This window comes from Chanos chanos, chromosome 13 (genome assembly GCF_902362185.1).
Source record: "Chanos chanos chromosome 13, fChaCha1.1, whole genome shotgun sequence".
NCBI classification, from domain to species: Eukaryota; Metazoa; Chordata; class Actinopteri; order Gonorynchiformes; family Chanidae; genus Chanos; species Chanos chanos.
This window is the reverse complement of record NC_044507.1, coordinates 10839544-10852064: the sequence shown is the minus strand read 5'-3', so window position 1 is coordinate 10852064 and position 12521 is coordinate 10839544. Positions and strand designations below refer to the sequence as shown.

The 12521-nt window shown below is 45.7% G+C and overlaps 1 protein-coding gene across 2 annotated transcripts in view; it reads right to left on the bottom strand.

Moving 5' to 3' along the window:
* Positions 1 to 743: 743 nt before the first annotated feature.
* The window catches only part of mtss1la (MTSS I-BAR domain containing 2a), a 23217-nt gene continuing 11439 nt past the window's right edge, over positions 744 to 12521 (bottom strand). The window contains exons 4-15 of one of the 2 annotated variants that reach the window (XM_030790049.1): positions 8250 to 8334; positions 7850 to 7941; positions 7457 to 7531; positions 6922 to 6930; positions 6045 to 6202; positions 4338 to 4445; positions 3790 to 3976; positions 3423 to 3595; positions 3111 to 3185; positions 2191 to 2367; positions 1817 to 1982; positions 744 to 1700 (exon numbers count right to left, since the gene is read on the bottom strand). In XM_030790049.1, the coding sequence (XP_030645909.1) occupies positions 901 to 1700; positions 1817 to 1982; positions 2191 to 2367; positions 3111 to 3185; positions 3423 to 3595; positions 3790 to 3976; positions 4338 to 4445; positions 6045 to 6202; positions 6922 to 6930; positions 7457 to 7531; positions 7850 to 7941; positions 8250 to 8334 (2105 nt within the window). In that variant the 3' untranslated portion in view covers positions 744 to 900. The remainder of the gene's footprint in view (positions 1701 to 1816; positions 1983 to 2190; positions 2368 to 3110; positions 3186 to 3422; positions 3596 to 3789; positions 3977 to 4337; positions 4446 to 6044; positions 6203 to 6921; positions 6931 to 7456; positions 7532 to 7849; positions 7942 to 8249; positions 8335 to 12521) is intronic. The other variant, XM_030790050.1, reaches the window with a different exon arrangement.

Genomic DNA, 12521 nt, shown 5'->3' with positions numbered 1-12521 from the left:
TGTTATGTTGGGCGGGAGTTTAGGCGCGGATCACCTGTTTGAAATTCAAATAAAAAGCAGGAATTATTGGTTATCCTGTCTCATATATTTATACGTTATGTATATTCTACACGTGTGTTTAATTTTTGCTTATGCAGCAGAATTACAAACAAAAAAAACATTATAGTGAGCTGTCCGTGGTGGTGGGGGAAGGGGGGAGGGGGTGCTCAGTAGGATGTAGAGCGTCTCAGGAGATACATGACTATTAAAAGTTTGGGAACAACTGGTCGAAAGAGAGAGAGAGAGAGAGTGTTAGAGAGAGAGAAGGAGAGTTAGAGAGAAAGACAGACTTCACACTCTCTGATACACTACCTGTGCTTTATTTTGGCAGTTCACAGTATGTACAGTACTTTGTCCATGTGGCTCGTCTGACTTTGAGTGCTCTGGTATCTGACATCTTGCGTCCATCACAGTAGCTTTTACACCGAGAACAAAATGCTTTGGCTTGTTATAAAGTGGCCTGCCAGGACATATCAGAATGTCAAATTTACTTTATAACATATCTGTTACATATGGATTACACATGTATAGCATATTTATTACAAAGTGTAGCTCAAAAAACAATCATCTGATATGAGTAGAATGTTTACACATACCTCACGCATATTCTCATAATAATCATCATTCATTTCATGACAAGTCCTTAGGAATATATTTCTCAGACAACATGATTATTATGTCATTAGGCCTTTCATTAGTCCATATGGAAATCATGTCCATACACACTCATATTACAGTGACATAGCTTTCATTAACACTTATTTCATAATGAAGGACTTGACGTTAGAAATAACAAAGGGATATCCCTTTGAGGAATAATTTGGGGAGAGAGTTGGCAGTGACAAGCTGTCTTCTGCTGGCCTATCGCATGATCCTAGGAGCCGATCTGTCGTTACAGACAGTTCTTCGTAGGCGGACGCCTCTGCGGATGGTCCTCAACATGTCCTCGCTGTCCTGTGGTCCCCGCGGGTCCCTCTGGTGTCCCTGGCCGGACACTCCGTCCGCGGAGAAGGGGAACTGGCCCTCTCCCAGGGCGTGGGCATTGGCCACTAACTCGCCGATCTTCTCCACCAGGCTGTGGCGATTGGCAGCCAAAAGCTGCTCCTCCTCCGTGCTCAGGGCCATAGCCGCAGGCTGCTGGACGTAAGGGCTCATCTCCAGCCCACTTCCGGAGCCCCACGCTGGGTTAGGCAAACTCATTCGCTTGGGCGAAGCCTTGTATTCCAGGGTTTCCAGAGAGCCATCATCCCCGTAGAAGCTTTCTTCGCTCCCGTTGTGTTCCGGAGGACTGGGGAACCCTGGGGAGTCTGGGACGGTGGGGGTTTTAACGGGGACGATGGGAGGTCGGATGGGGATCGGCCCGGAATTCGAGGGGGTGCGTCTCACTCCGGTCTTCGAGGAGGGAGTTCGGCGAATGGTGGCAGTTCCAGAGGAAATGCTTCCTCCTCCTCCTCCTCCTCCTTTACTATTGGCAGCAGACGCTCCCTGCACACCTGTTCCTCCGGGCAGCCCAGCAGTGCTTGCTGGCCTCTTGGTCTGGATCATACGGCGGTAGTTCTGAGCCAGGTTGCTATGGCGAGGGACTGTGGAGGACTTGTCAAAGTCTGTCTGAGCATCACTATCAGCATCTCCATTCATAGAGTAGCAGTCATAGTCAGAGCCTTCAGAAACAGAGAGAGAGAGAGAGATTAAATAATGTGTAAAGTATAGTGTGACGATAGATAATATCAAAGTGTCAGTAAACGTGTGTGTGTGTGTGTGTGTGTGTGTGTGTTACCCTGTGAAGGAATGGTGTCCTCTGAGCAGGATGGTGTGGTGTTCTGGGTGCTGTAACCACTGGAGTACTGCAGTGAGTCACAGCTGCTCTTCTGCTGTTCCATACTGAGACCACGAGTCAGAACCATGGCAAGCTCACTGGCCGCTGATGACATCGCTTTACCATGCTATTAAACACACACACACACACACACACACACACAACAAGAGAGTAGGACATACAGCATTACAATACATAGGCAGAATGCCTCATTGAGCTTCAGTGATCTCATACTACAATAAGCTACTTAAATATATGTATCTATAAATGATTTTATAGTATAAGACAATGGTTTACTACTGTGAGAGTATTTATGAGTGTGATTAACTAAGTACCTTGGCAGTGACATTTGCTGAGCTCATCCTTGCCCTGTAAGGGTCCTCAGGGTGCATCATGCCATTTCCTCTTGGACCACTAGAGAGCTCTGGTTCTCTGAGTCGCTCTGAGAGGTCACTCCTTCGCTGCACTGGGGCACCTGGTGGTTGCTCATAGTGACCCGATTTGGACCAATCCTGAAGAGGCAGGACACAGCATTGAAAGCCCACAGAAATCAACCTAAACTACTGCTGGTTTGCTTTGTCAACCAGTAGTTTTAAAGATCGCTTCTGAGATCATCAGCTTAACCATCGCGGTGTGCGCGGGTCAAGCGTGATAAACAAACAAAAACAAACAAAAGCGGTTAAGAATGTCAATAACGCTAAACATATAAACAACACCAAAATTAAACAATGAGTTATGCGGAAAGTGCGTGAAGTAATTAATGAAAGTTGACCAAAAAAAGTATGACAAATAAAAGATAGCAAACAGCAACAAAAACAGTTTAAATAAAAAAAAAGAAAGAAAACAAACCTTCCAGTGCGGAACCTTTGATGTGGGTGAGGGAGAGTTTGATCCGGGGGAAAGATTATAGGGTGGGGATGCAGGAAGTATGAATGAGAGAGGCCTGACGGAGTCATTATAAGAATGAGCAGGGCGGAAGGTAGCGAAGGATGAGCCAAACTGTGGAATGGGCAGAGACGATGGTCAAGACAGCTTATGAAGGAGAAAAACCATGAGGACTCTTTAAAGCAAGCATCACCAAGGCCCTTTTTAAAGCACCGGACCACAAAATCCCAAAAACCAAAGCTAAAATAAAAATAAATAAATTATATAGTAAATTAAAAATAAGTATCTTCAATGACAAAAAACAACCAGAGAAGTATTCACTGCGGTAACCGCTTTTTTGAGGTGACGTCTCAGGCAGCGCGGTACTCACGGATGTGGGAGAGCCGCACTCGCTGACGGACGGACAGGTTTCAGAGGCCTCTGAGGATGCTGAGCTGGAGGATTTCTGCGTGATGGAAAGAGAGAATAGAAACTTTCTTACATTTTCTTTATTACAGCGCTATGCACGTCCATCCTTGACCTCAGTCTTTACCACAGAGAATTTTATAAAACTCTATATAGCAGAATCTAGAAAAAAAAAAATCTGGATTTGGGAGTAAAAGATCAGATGTGGTCAAATGAAGTTCAGGACAGCCTTGCGCTTTGCGTGTTTATTTTTGTGAGAGATTTAATGTTGCTATACCTGACTGGTGATGTCAGAGGGCATGGGAGAGGGAGGTTTGGAGTGCACATTGGCATCTTGAGAGACGAAACCCGAGTCATGAGAGGACACGCTGCTCAGGCGATGGGCGCCCCCCGGTGGCAGATGCACCAAACTGAGAAAAACATTAAACGAGGGCAGCTTGTGAGAGACAGCTTTTTCCAAATACACATGCTAAAAGCAGTGTTATTCATTTATTCCCCCGTACACAGACAAAATACCCTACGAACAATTAAATTACCCAAAAATATCCAGGTGTAGAGAACGGTGAAAACTTCACATTTCAAATATGGTTTATCACTTATGAATTATTCTCATAGACTGGCAGTGCTATTTATGATTAATTAACCAGAGGACACGGGTAATATCATGAAGGAGAAAGCCCCAGAATCCCTGAGAGGCTGTGTTAAAGTGTCCGTGTGCTCCTCAGGTCCGTACCTGCACAGACTGCTCTTTCTGGACCCCACGCTGCTGGGGGATGAGGGTGGGGTCTGGTAAGACCAGCTGTAGTCTGAGCCTTTTAGATCCACGATCACCTGCACAAGGGCAGAGAAAAGAGCGGACATAAACACAACAGCTTTAGCTAAGATCAGAACCGTGACGATCACATCGACGCTCTATCGACGCAGCCAAGCGCTGCCACCGTTGGTAACGACCAGGTTTGTTACCTAATTCAAAATTTTGAAACTGACTCCAATTCATTAGTTTGAATTTGGATTGCATTGTTTACACACAGGTTGTAGAATTTGATTTCCAATTTGACATGACTGGGACACAAAACAAATCCTTTCTTTCCCCTCATCAGTATGACAGATAGCCCATGGCCAGATGACTGGATAACCAGATGGGACATGATGACATGCATGTTTGTTTGTTTTTTTTTGTTTGACAGATCACCTGTTCGCTTGCTTCTGGTAGTTTGTGTGGGTCTGTGGTCAGGACAGTAAGGTCATCCATGATGGCTTGAAGGTGAGTAACCTCTCCAAGCATGGAAATCTCTCCATTCTGGTAAAAGACAAGCAGAGGTAAGACACTGCTTAACACCTGAGACAGTCACAGGGAACTGACCTGAGGTCAGCCCTCTCAACTACACATACGCATATTTGACATCACAGTAAAGATGTGCTGGAGCATAATTCAGTGTGTTAACTTTCTTCTATAAAATAAATACGTTTCTGCTCCTGTTGGATTGGATGTGAAGAAGACAACCATTCTGAACATGAGCCGGTAAAGACTATGAGGAGAGAAACATATGGTCTTGAGGAAGTAAACTGAGAGGAAAGAGTAATGAAGGGGCGTCTAATTTACTTAACTGCAGTTCATTAATATTCCACATTTGACTTATGTGCCTCCTCTGAACGTGATTCAGTCTCTTAGAAGGCATTTCATCTCAGCAAAATCCACCCATTTCAATCATGCCGAGATGAAAACTGAACTAAATTAAGCCACATCTGGAAAATGAGAGACATTCAAACCAACGTTTGAAACAAACCCTTCAGAACCATCAAACTTCACGTTAAAGACGAAGAGGAGAAAAGAAGAGAGGGCCGCTTTTCAGCAGAGACAACTATTGCTTACTGTGAAAGAAAAGTACCACACATATTTATGGTACAAACATTCACCAGACTAGCAGGTGGTGCAGCAGAAAAGACGCAAGCCCCCATCCCCACCCCCACAATGCAGACCTGGGTTTATATCCCAGTAGCAGTATTTCTAGCCTGGCCAAGCATCCACACAGACTCAACTGCCAGTATTCACGAGTGGGAAGCCAGCAGGGGATCATCTGCCTGTCGCTGCAGTAACGACTTGCACTGATTGGTCAGGGGTGTTAGATTAGTGTGGGATGGATCGGGGGAGTATAGCGTGAACCTCAGTGTGCATTACAACTTCCTCTGTGGTCTAGATCCACAAATCCAATTATACAAAAATCCTACTGAGCCACGTGTGAGACCCATGAGGAACTGCTACAATGCTGAAACTTTGTCAGTCGCTAGTGTTAGATTCAACTGAATATATCGGGTTGACTAAAAATACTACACTTAATCCATTTTAACAAACGGTGTTGGTTCGATTCAGACAAACTGAGCTAAATTAAGTTCATTTTCACAAAACACATTTCAATCGCATAGAATAATGTCTATATTGCTTTCAAGACATTCCAATGAACTTTTTTTTTTTTCAGTGCAGCTCACAGACATTATGGGGCTGAATACCCAGGAGAGCTCTGTCACTCTATGACTACATGACTATGGCTCTCATTCAAAAGCCATATCCCTACTAAATACCTACGGGAAAAAATACATGAATGACAGGGTTGGGTAATGACCCTCTACAGAATCACAGACTTCACAGGTACTAACCCTTCCTGAAAACAAGTGAAGCCTTCTGAGTGTGTTAGTACGAAGCACAACATGCTGGACTAGGGTTAGAAAAATGACTTGCTCGTAATGTAAAGCCTCCATAGGATGTTGGCTGTCTATGTTCGCCTAAAGGTAGGCAATGTTCACCCAAAACACCTCCTGTGTTTTTAAGTATCCCAGAACACTGTTATACACTAAGAAGCTATCTATTCAGCTGCCCCCCCCCTTCCCCTACTTCTCTCACCACAACTGGTTGCAGAAGACTGATGAAAGTGCAGTATCGCCCCCTCTCCTCCAGGAGGGCTCTGCGCACTGCCTGTTTCTCTGTCTCCTCCATCAGCAGATACATGTCACTCACATCCTGCATGGCACTGTCCAACTGTGGCTGCAAACCTCCTCTACCTGCAAAAGAGAGAGAGAGAGTGAGAGAGAGAGAGAGAGTGAGAGAGAAAGAGAGAGAGAGAGAGAGAGAGGGAGAGAGAGAGTGAGAGAGAGAGAGAGTGAGAGAGGGAGAGAAAGAGAGAGAGAGAGAGAGAGAGAGAGAGAGAGAGAGAAAGAGGGGGGGTGGGAAAAAACAGGGGTAAAATGGTTGACATTTAGCAGTCTACTTTCCAGTATGTCCGTGCCAACAACCTTTCGACAGAAACAGAAAACTGCAAAACTGTATGCAAAGCGGAGCAGCAGATGTTGAACTCTAACATATACTGACAGGAGACTGGTTTGAGAAGGATGCTGGCACAGGTGCTGGGAGTGAGGTCACTCCAGGTGATGACTGAAAGGTCCCTATATGATCATGAAGAGAGTGTCAACAGAGCAGCAGGACACAGTCAGCATCCAGACAGGAAACATCTTCTCACACACGCACGCACACACACACACAAACACACACACACACACACGTGTGCGCGCACAGTGAACACAAGGTGAGACCTACAATGAAAACAAGCGATTCAAAAGTAAACATTGACACTTTCCCATGTCTTTTACTGAGATGATCTGCTCAATACTGATCACACACACACACACACACACACACACACACACACGAGTGAAACAAACAAATATTGAAATGGCATGGACTGGACTCTAGTCTACATGGAGCGCTACAGACGAATACATACCTGGGAGTTCTATAAGGAGAGCATGGGCCAAGCGAGCAAAAGCAAGAGAGGGAAGGGTAGGGAGAATATCACATTACAAAGAGAGAGAGACTTTGCAAAGGTATTTAAGGTTTGCAAATTTAAGCAGAAAAAAAAACAAAGGCTCCAGATCTACAGATATGATCAAGCTGCAAACTGTCAATGATTACTGCCATGTTTAAGACAGAAAAGAGAGAGAAAGAGAGAGAGAGAGAGAGAGAGAGAGAGAGAGAGAGAGAATCTTAGCTTGGTCTAGCGCTTTAACACTAGATTGATCATATTTACCACCAGAGGACACTGTTGTGCATTTCTGCCCCTTACCCCCATTAAGGGAGTACTAATGGCCTTTTGACCTGACCCCCTAACCCTTAATCTCACTTTAACCCAAATAATCTGTCCATCAGACTGGTCTGCAGAAGAGTGGAGGTTGGGTGGGAAAAGGGTTTTGGCACTAATATGCCTGGTGCTAATGCTAAACTGCTGAGATGTGTTAATCTCTAGAGCCCTCTGAACTGACCTTTCCTCGCTTTCTTCTGCAGCTTCAATGTGTCCGATGACTTTTTCTTGATCTCCTGTCGAGAACGCTTGTATTCTGGAAAAAAAGACATGTAAAAATATTTGAGACAACTGTTCTCTTCTGAGAGCTATTTACTCGTTGCAGAAACGGTATATACACTTTCGAAAAGACATGTTTTCACTAAAATGGACCATAAAAAAAAAACAAAAACAATTTCCCTCTCCCGGTCAGTGGCGGACGTTCTTTGAAACAGTCCTGAAAATGTAATAGTCGTTTTGTCTGTGTATGTTCAGGTCAATGGTCTCCAAATGAAAGACTTGGTCTGAGAAAACCACAGAGAGCCTCAGCTCTCCTGGCCCCACTGGAAGATGCCACACCGGACCCATCACCAACCTTTGGCATGATCTTTGTCCAACAGGGCGGCGGTCTTCTTCCACTCCTCGATTTTGTCTTGAAGGGGTGTGATCAGTTTTTCCATAAGTGCACTGAAAACAAAAAAAAAAAGGTGGGGGGGGGGAGAGAAAGACACTGAGATCCAGAGGAAGGATATTTGCCTTCAGGGGAAGTTCACAGTTCAACACTGATAGAGGCGTTAGTGGCCTGGGAGGCTTTCTGTCTGTTCTGGCCATAAATAGTTCTACCGATCACCTCGATAGGAGACCCGACTGGCCAGAAGGAGAGGGGCTAACCTAGAAATAGTTTGAGGAGGAAGATGATGATGAGGAAGGTGACGGTAATGACGATGAGGGGGGTGTGATGATGATGATTTTTGACAGTGACGATAGAGACTTACTTGGTGAAATGTCGGAGTTTGGCCTCGATGCTGCGATGCCTCATACACATGCGGGTTAGAGCAGAGCCAATGTCTCTGGTAGCACCTGGAACACACACACACACAAAAGAGAACGTGTTAAAGAAGAAGAAAACCCCTTAACTTCAGCACCTCTTCACGTCCAGGCTTCACAGGCTTCACGTCCTACTTTCTAATAGCCTGGATGTGCCAGTGGGTAGAAATCTTTACTGGTCAGACCCAGTACTGGCTTTGAGTTAACCAGTGCCGCATTATTGGTCATTTCTGCACAGCCCTGTGGGGTTGTTGTGAAGATCACGTGATGCCAACTTAGCCGACTCCAGCTAGTCAAGGAGCTGCGAATAACACTCTTTTTCTCTCTCTCCTGGGTATGTGTTTTCATGATGCTTCGAGCTTACTCCTTAAAAATTGGGACTTTGTGGGATGCAGCCAAACGCACAGTGCCTCCTTTTGCTGGCTTTGATCCATCCAGAAACAATCACTCCCTTGGTGACCATGGATAGAATGACTTAGAGGAGTTACTTTCCTCTCCAGCCAAGTGTAATTAAAATGGGGTCTTAAGCCACAAAGCTCAGTCTGCTCCAACGCACAGCATGCTCAGCCAAGATTTCTCCCAATCTGAGGGTAATATCTGATGAGATTTAGCTTTGAAGTATCAAGGCCAGTAGGCCACACAAGCTAATCGGGGGGACAGAGTCCCTGCAGTGATGACCCAGAGGACAATGAAATGTACATGAGTGCAAAGCTCTATGTACTTATAAACATATAAGTACAGATTAATAGCTGAATTAATGTGTGTGTGTGTGTGTGTGTGTGTGTATGTGCGTGTGTGCGCATTTGTGTGTGTGTGTGCGTGTGTGTACGTGTGTGTGCGTGCGCGTGCATGTGTGTGAGAGTGTCTTTATGGGCGTGTGTGTGTGTGTGTATGCGTGCGTGCGTGCGTGCATGCGCAGCTGTGTGTGTGTGCGTCTGTGTGTGTGTTGTGGGTGTGGACGTGTCTGTGTGTGTGTGTGTGTGTGTGTGTGTGTGTGTGCGCGCGTGCATGTGTGTGAGAGTGTCTTTATGGGTGTGTGTGTGTGTGTGTGTGTGTGTGTGTGTGTGGGTGTGTGTGTGTGCTTGCATGTGTGTGAGAGTGTCTTTATGGGAGTGTGTGTGTGTGTGTGTGTGTGTGTGTGTGGGCGTGTGACTGTATGTGTGTGTGTGTGTGTGGGTGTGTGTGTGTGTGTGCATGTGTGTGAGAGTGTCTTTATGAGAGTGTGTGTGTGTGTGTGTGTGTGTGTGTGTGTGCGCGCGTGCATGTGTGTGAGAGTGTCTTTATGGGTGTGTGTGTGTGTGTGTGTGTGTGTGTGTGTGTGTGTGGGTGTGTGTGTGTGCTTGCATGTGTGTGAGAGTGTCTTTATGGGAGTGTGTGTGTGTGTGTGTGTGTGTGTGTGTGGGCGTGTGACTGTATGTGTGTGTGTGTGTGTGGGTGTGTGCGTGTGCGTGCATGTGTGTGAGAGTGTCTTTATGAGAGTGTGTGTGTGTGTGTGTGTGTGTGTGTGTGTGTGTGGGCGTGTGACTGTATGTGTGTGCTTTTATAAAAAGGAGCGAGGGAAGTTCAGAAGAATTGTTGAGCGACCCTCCTCCTCTCTCTCTCTCTTCCAGGCCAGTCCACAGGGGAAAGGAGGGAGTCCTGTAAAGGGATATCCCTCTATTCTTCCATGCCGTATCTGCCTTTCCTGTCCACTCTGTTTCCTAAACACCATTATTACAGGAGAGAATGGGAGAGGCAAGTTTCAACCTGCCTTCCTGATACAGCGCAAAACAGCATCTACCATCGCATGCTATGAACCCTGAAAATAAACGTGCTCGTCCAACCGCAAGTCAGAAAGGACATCTCTCCACCAAAACACATGGACCCACACACATTCTCCCAACCACAGGATGGAGACTATGCAGACAACTACCGCAACACGACCAGTTCGGTACCGAAAAGGAAGAATGCTCTCAGTACTACATCTAATAACAACTAACTGTACAGTCAGAGAATGGATAAAAAGAGAAAGACATAAAGATTTTGACATCTCTAAATGTTAGAAGTGCCAAGCACAAATTTAAAAAAGCTCACTGATGACAACTATAGGTACACTCAAGTCAGCAAACCTGGGCTGCACATCAGTGACAGACTAATTCTGTATTGGAGAAACCTAACCCATTAAAGGAGGTAGGCTGAAAACACGGTCACTTACGGTCATTTCTCTGTAGAGGTCAGATTAAACTGATAACTTGAATAGATTACTGATGATTCTCCAGTGAATGGCAGTTTAAAGGAGGGCTGTACGTGAGTATGTGCCTTTCTACACAGGCCATTTGCTCCTGTGGTAGTAGGAGGGGGAGGGGAATAAATGATTGATGGGAGCTTTGCCCAATCCAAGTGACCACGGGAAGGGGTGATGAGAGGTCACTCTGGTTTAACTGTGAGATCAGGGGCCCAATCAGGAAACAGCATGCGGGGAAGACTCTTGCAGGCTTACCCACACTTCACTGCCTTATCAGTCTGCAGACATGCTGCATCCTACAGTGTCTCCGGGCTATGGGAAGTGCTCTTTCGTCAAACACACTGTGTTTGCTCAAGCACTCACACCCTACACACACCCCTTCCCTAGAAATACATCTGGCCAGCGAGGTACATTAGAGAGACTACATTAAATTCTGATGTGTCCATCCACTCCTGTTCTCTGTGTCATGCTATCTCTCTATCTATCTCTATCTCTTTCTCTCTCTCCCTGTTTCTATCTCTCCCTCCCACAACCTACACAAACACATGCACATACACACACACATACACACACATGCACAAGCACAAGCACACACACGCACACACATACATACTGCAGTCTTAGTGAGTGCATTCCTATAACTCATACTGACTTCCAATTTGCTGATCAGTCTAACCCTAACAAAACCATAAACAAGGAACATTTTGCCACCTTCTGCCTCCACAGTAAAAAGTGGATGTTTATCAAAAAGTGTTTTTGTATAAGTGAGGAGCAGTAAAATGAATTTTCTGGGTTTTAATAACATATTTCTATACTTGTGAGGACAATTGGGTCTCAGAGGTCTAGTAAAACAAGTACACGTACACACAGTCACACAGTTTAGCTCACAGCTGCGGCTCGGTTCAGAGACTGGGGGTTTGAGGTTGGGGTGCCGGGGATGAGGGGGGGGCGGAGGGGGTGGGTTGCAGTGTTTTATCTCAAAAACAGACCTCCCCAATGTCACTGTTAATTTCAATGCCTATACTCTCCCTCCACTCACCCAGATACACACACACACACACACACACCTGCCAACTTCCTCTTTCCCTTCCCCTCCCATGAGAGATCAGCTGACAGTTCCATCCTGAAAGCGAGGAGGTTTTCCGTATCCAGGAGTACCCTGGCCTCTGGCCCTGACCGGACGCGCACGACTCCCAAAGCCTTCCCCTCATCACACGACCCAAACCTAAGACGCTCCATTCAGCCCGCCAGGCCCTGGACCTGACACCTGCCCACAGCTGCTAAAACCATTCAGCAGAGCTGCAACTGAGGGGGCACAAGGAGTTCCAGTGTGTGTGTGTGTGTGTGAGTGTGTGTGTGTGCGCGCGTGTGTGTGCAGGCGTACATTCTTGGCTGCATGCACGAGTGAAAGCGTGTGTGTGTGTGTGTGTGTGTGTGCGTGCGTGTAGACATACAAACTTGGTTGTGTGTATGAGTGTAAGTGTGCGTGCATGCGTGTGTGTGTGTGTGTGTGTGTATTAAAGAAAAACACATCCATATTGTACACACGTGAGAGCTTTCACAAATGCTATTGATGACCTCTGTTCCCTTGACAGTTCCCTGATACTTGCAAAACTCATCAAAAATTAGACAGGAAAGGAACCACGATATTTGACAGGTCAACACAAGAGGATATGGAAAAGCCATAATCCATGTTCAGAGCAGTGAAGGAACAGAACAAGGCTGTAAAGTTCTAATGGTAATTGGCCAGGCTGGGCTCTTGGTGGAGGCCTTTTGTACAACTGTTTTTTAAGTCTGTCTCCAACAGGAAGCTTTTATGAAAGTAGGTGGGACTCAAACTAATGTTACAGTAAAAAAAAACAAAAAAAAAAAAACAAGGATAAGTACAGGATATGTCTGAACAGGAGCAAAACTAAAACAAAACTCTGTAAAAACATCACTCAGCTAGCCCAAAACCGATCTGTGTTATAAATTTTTAGCGACTGCTCTTGACCAT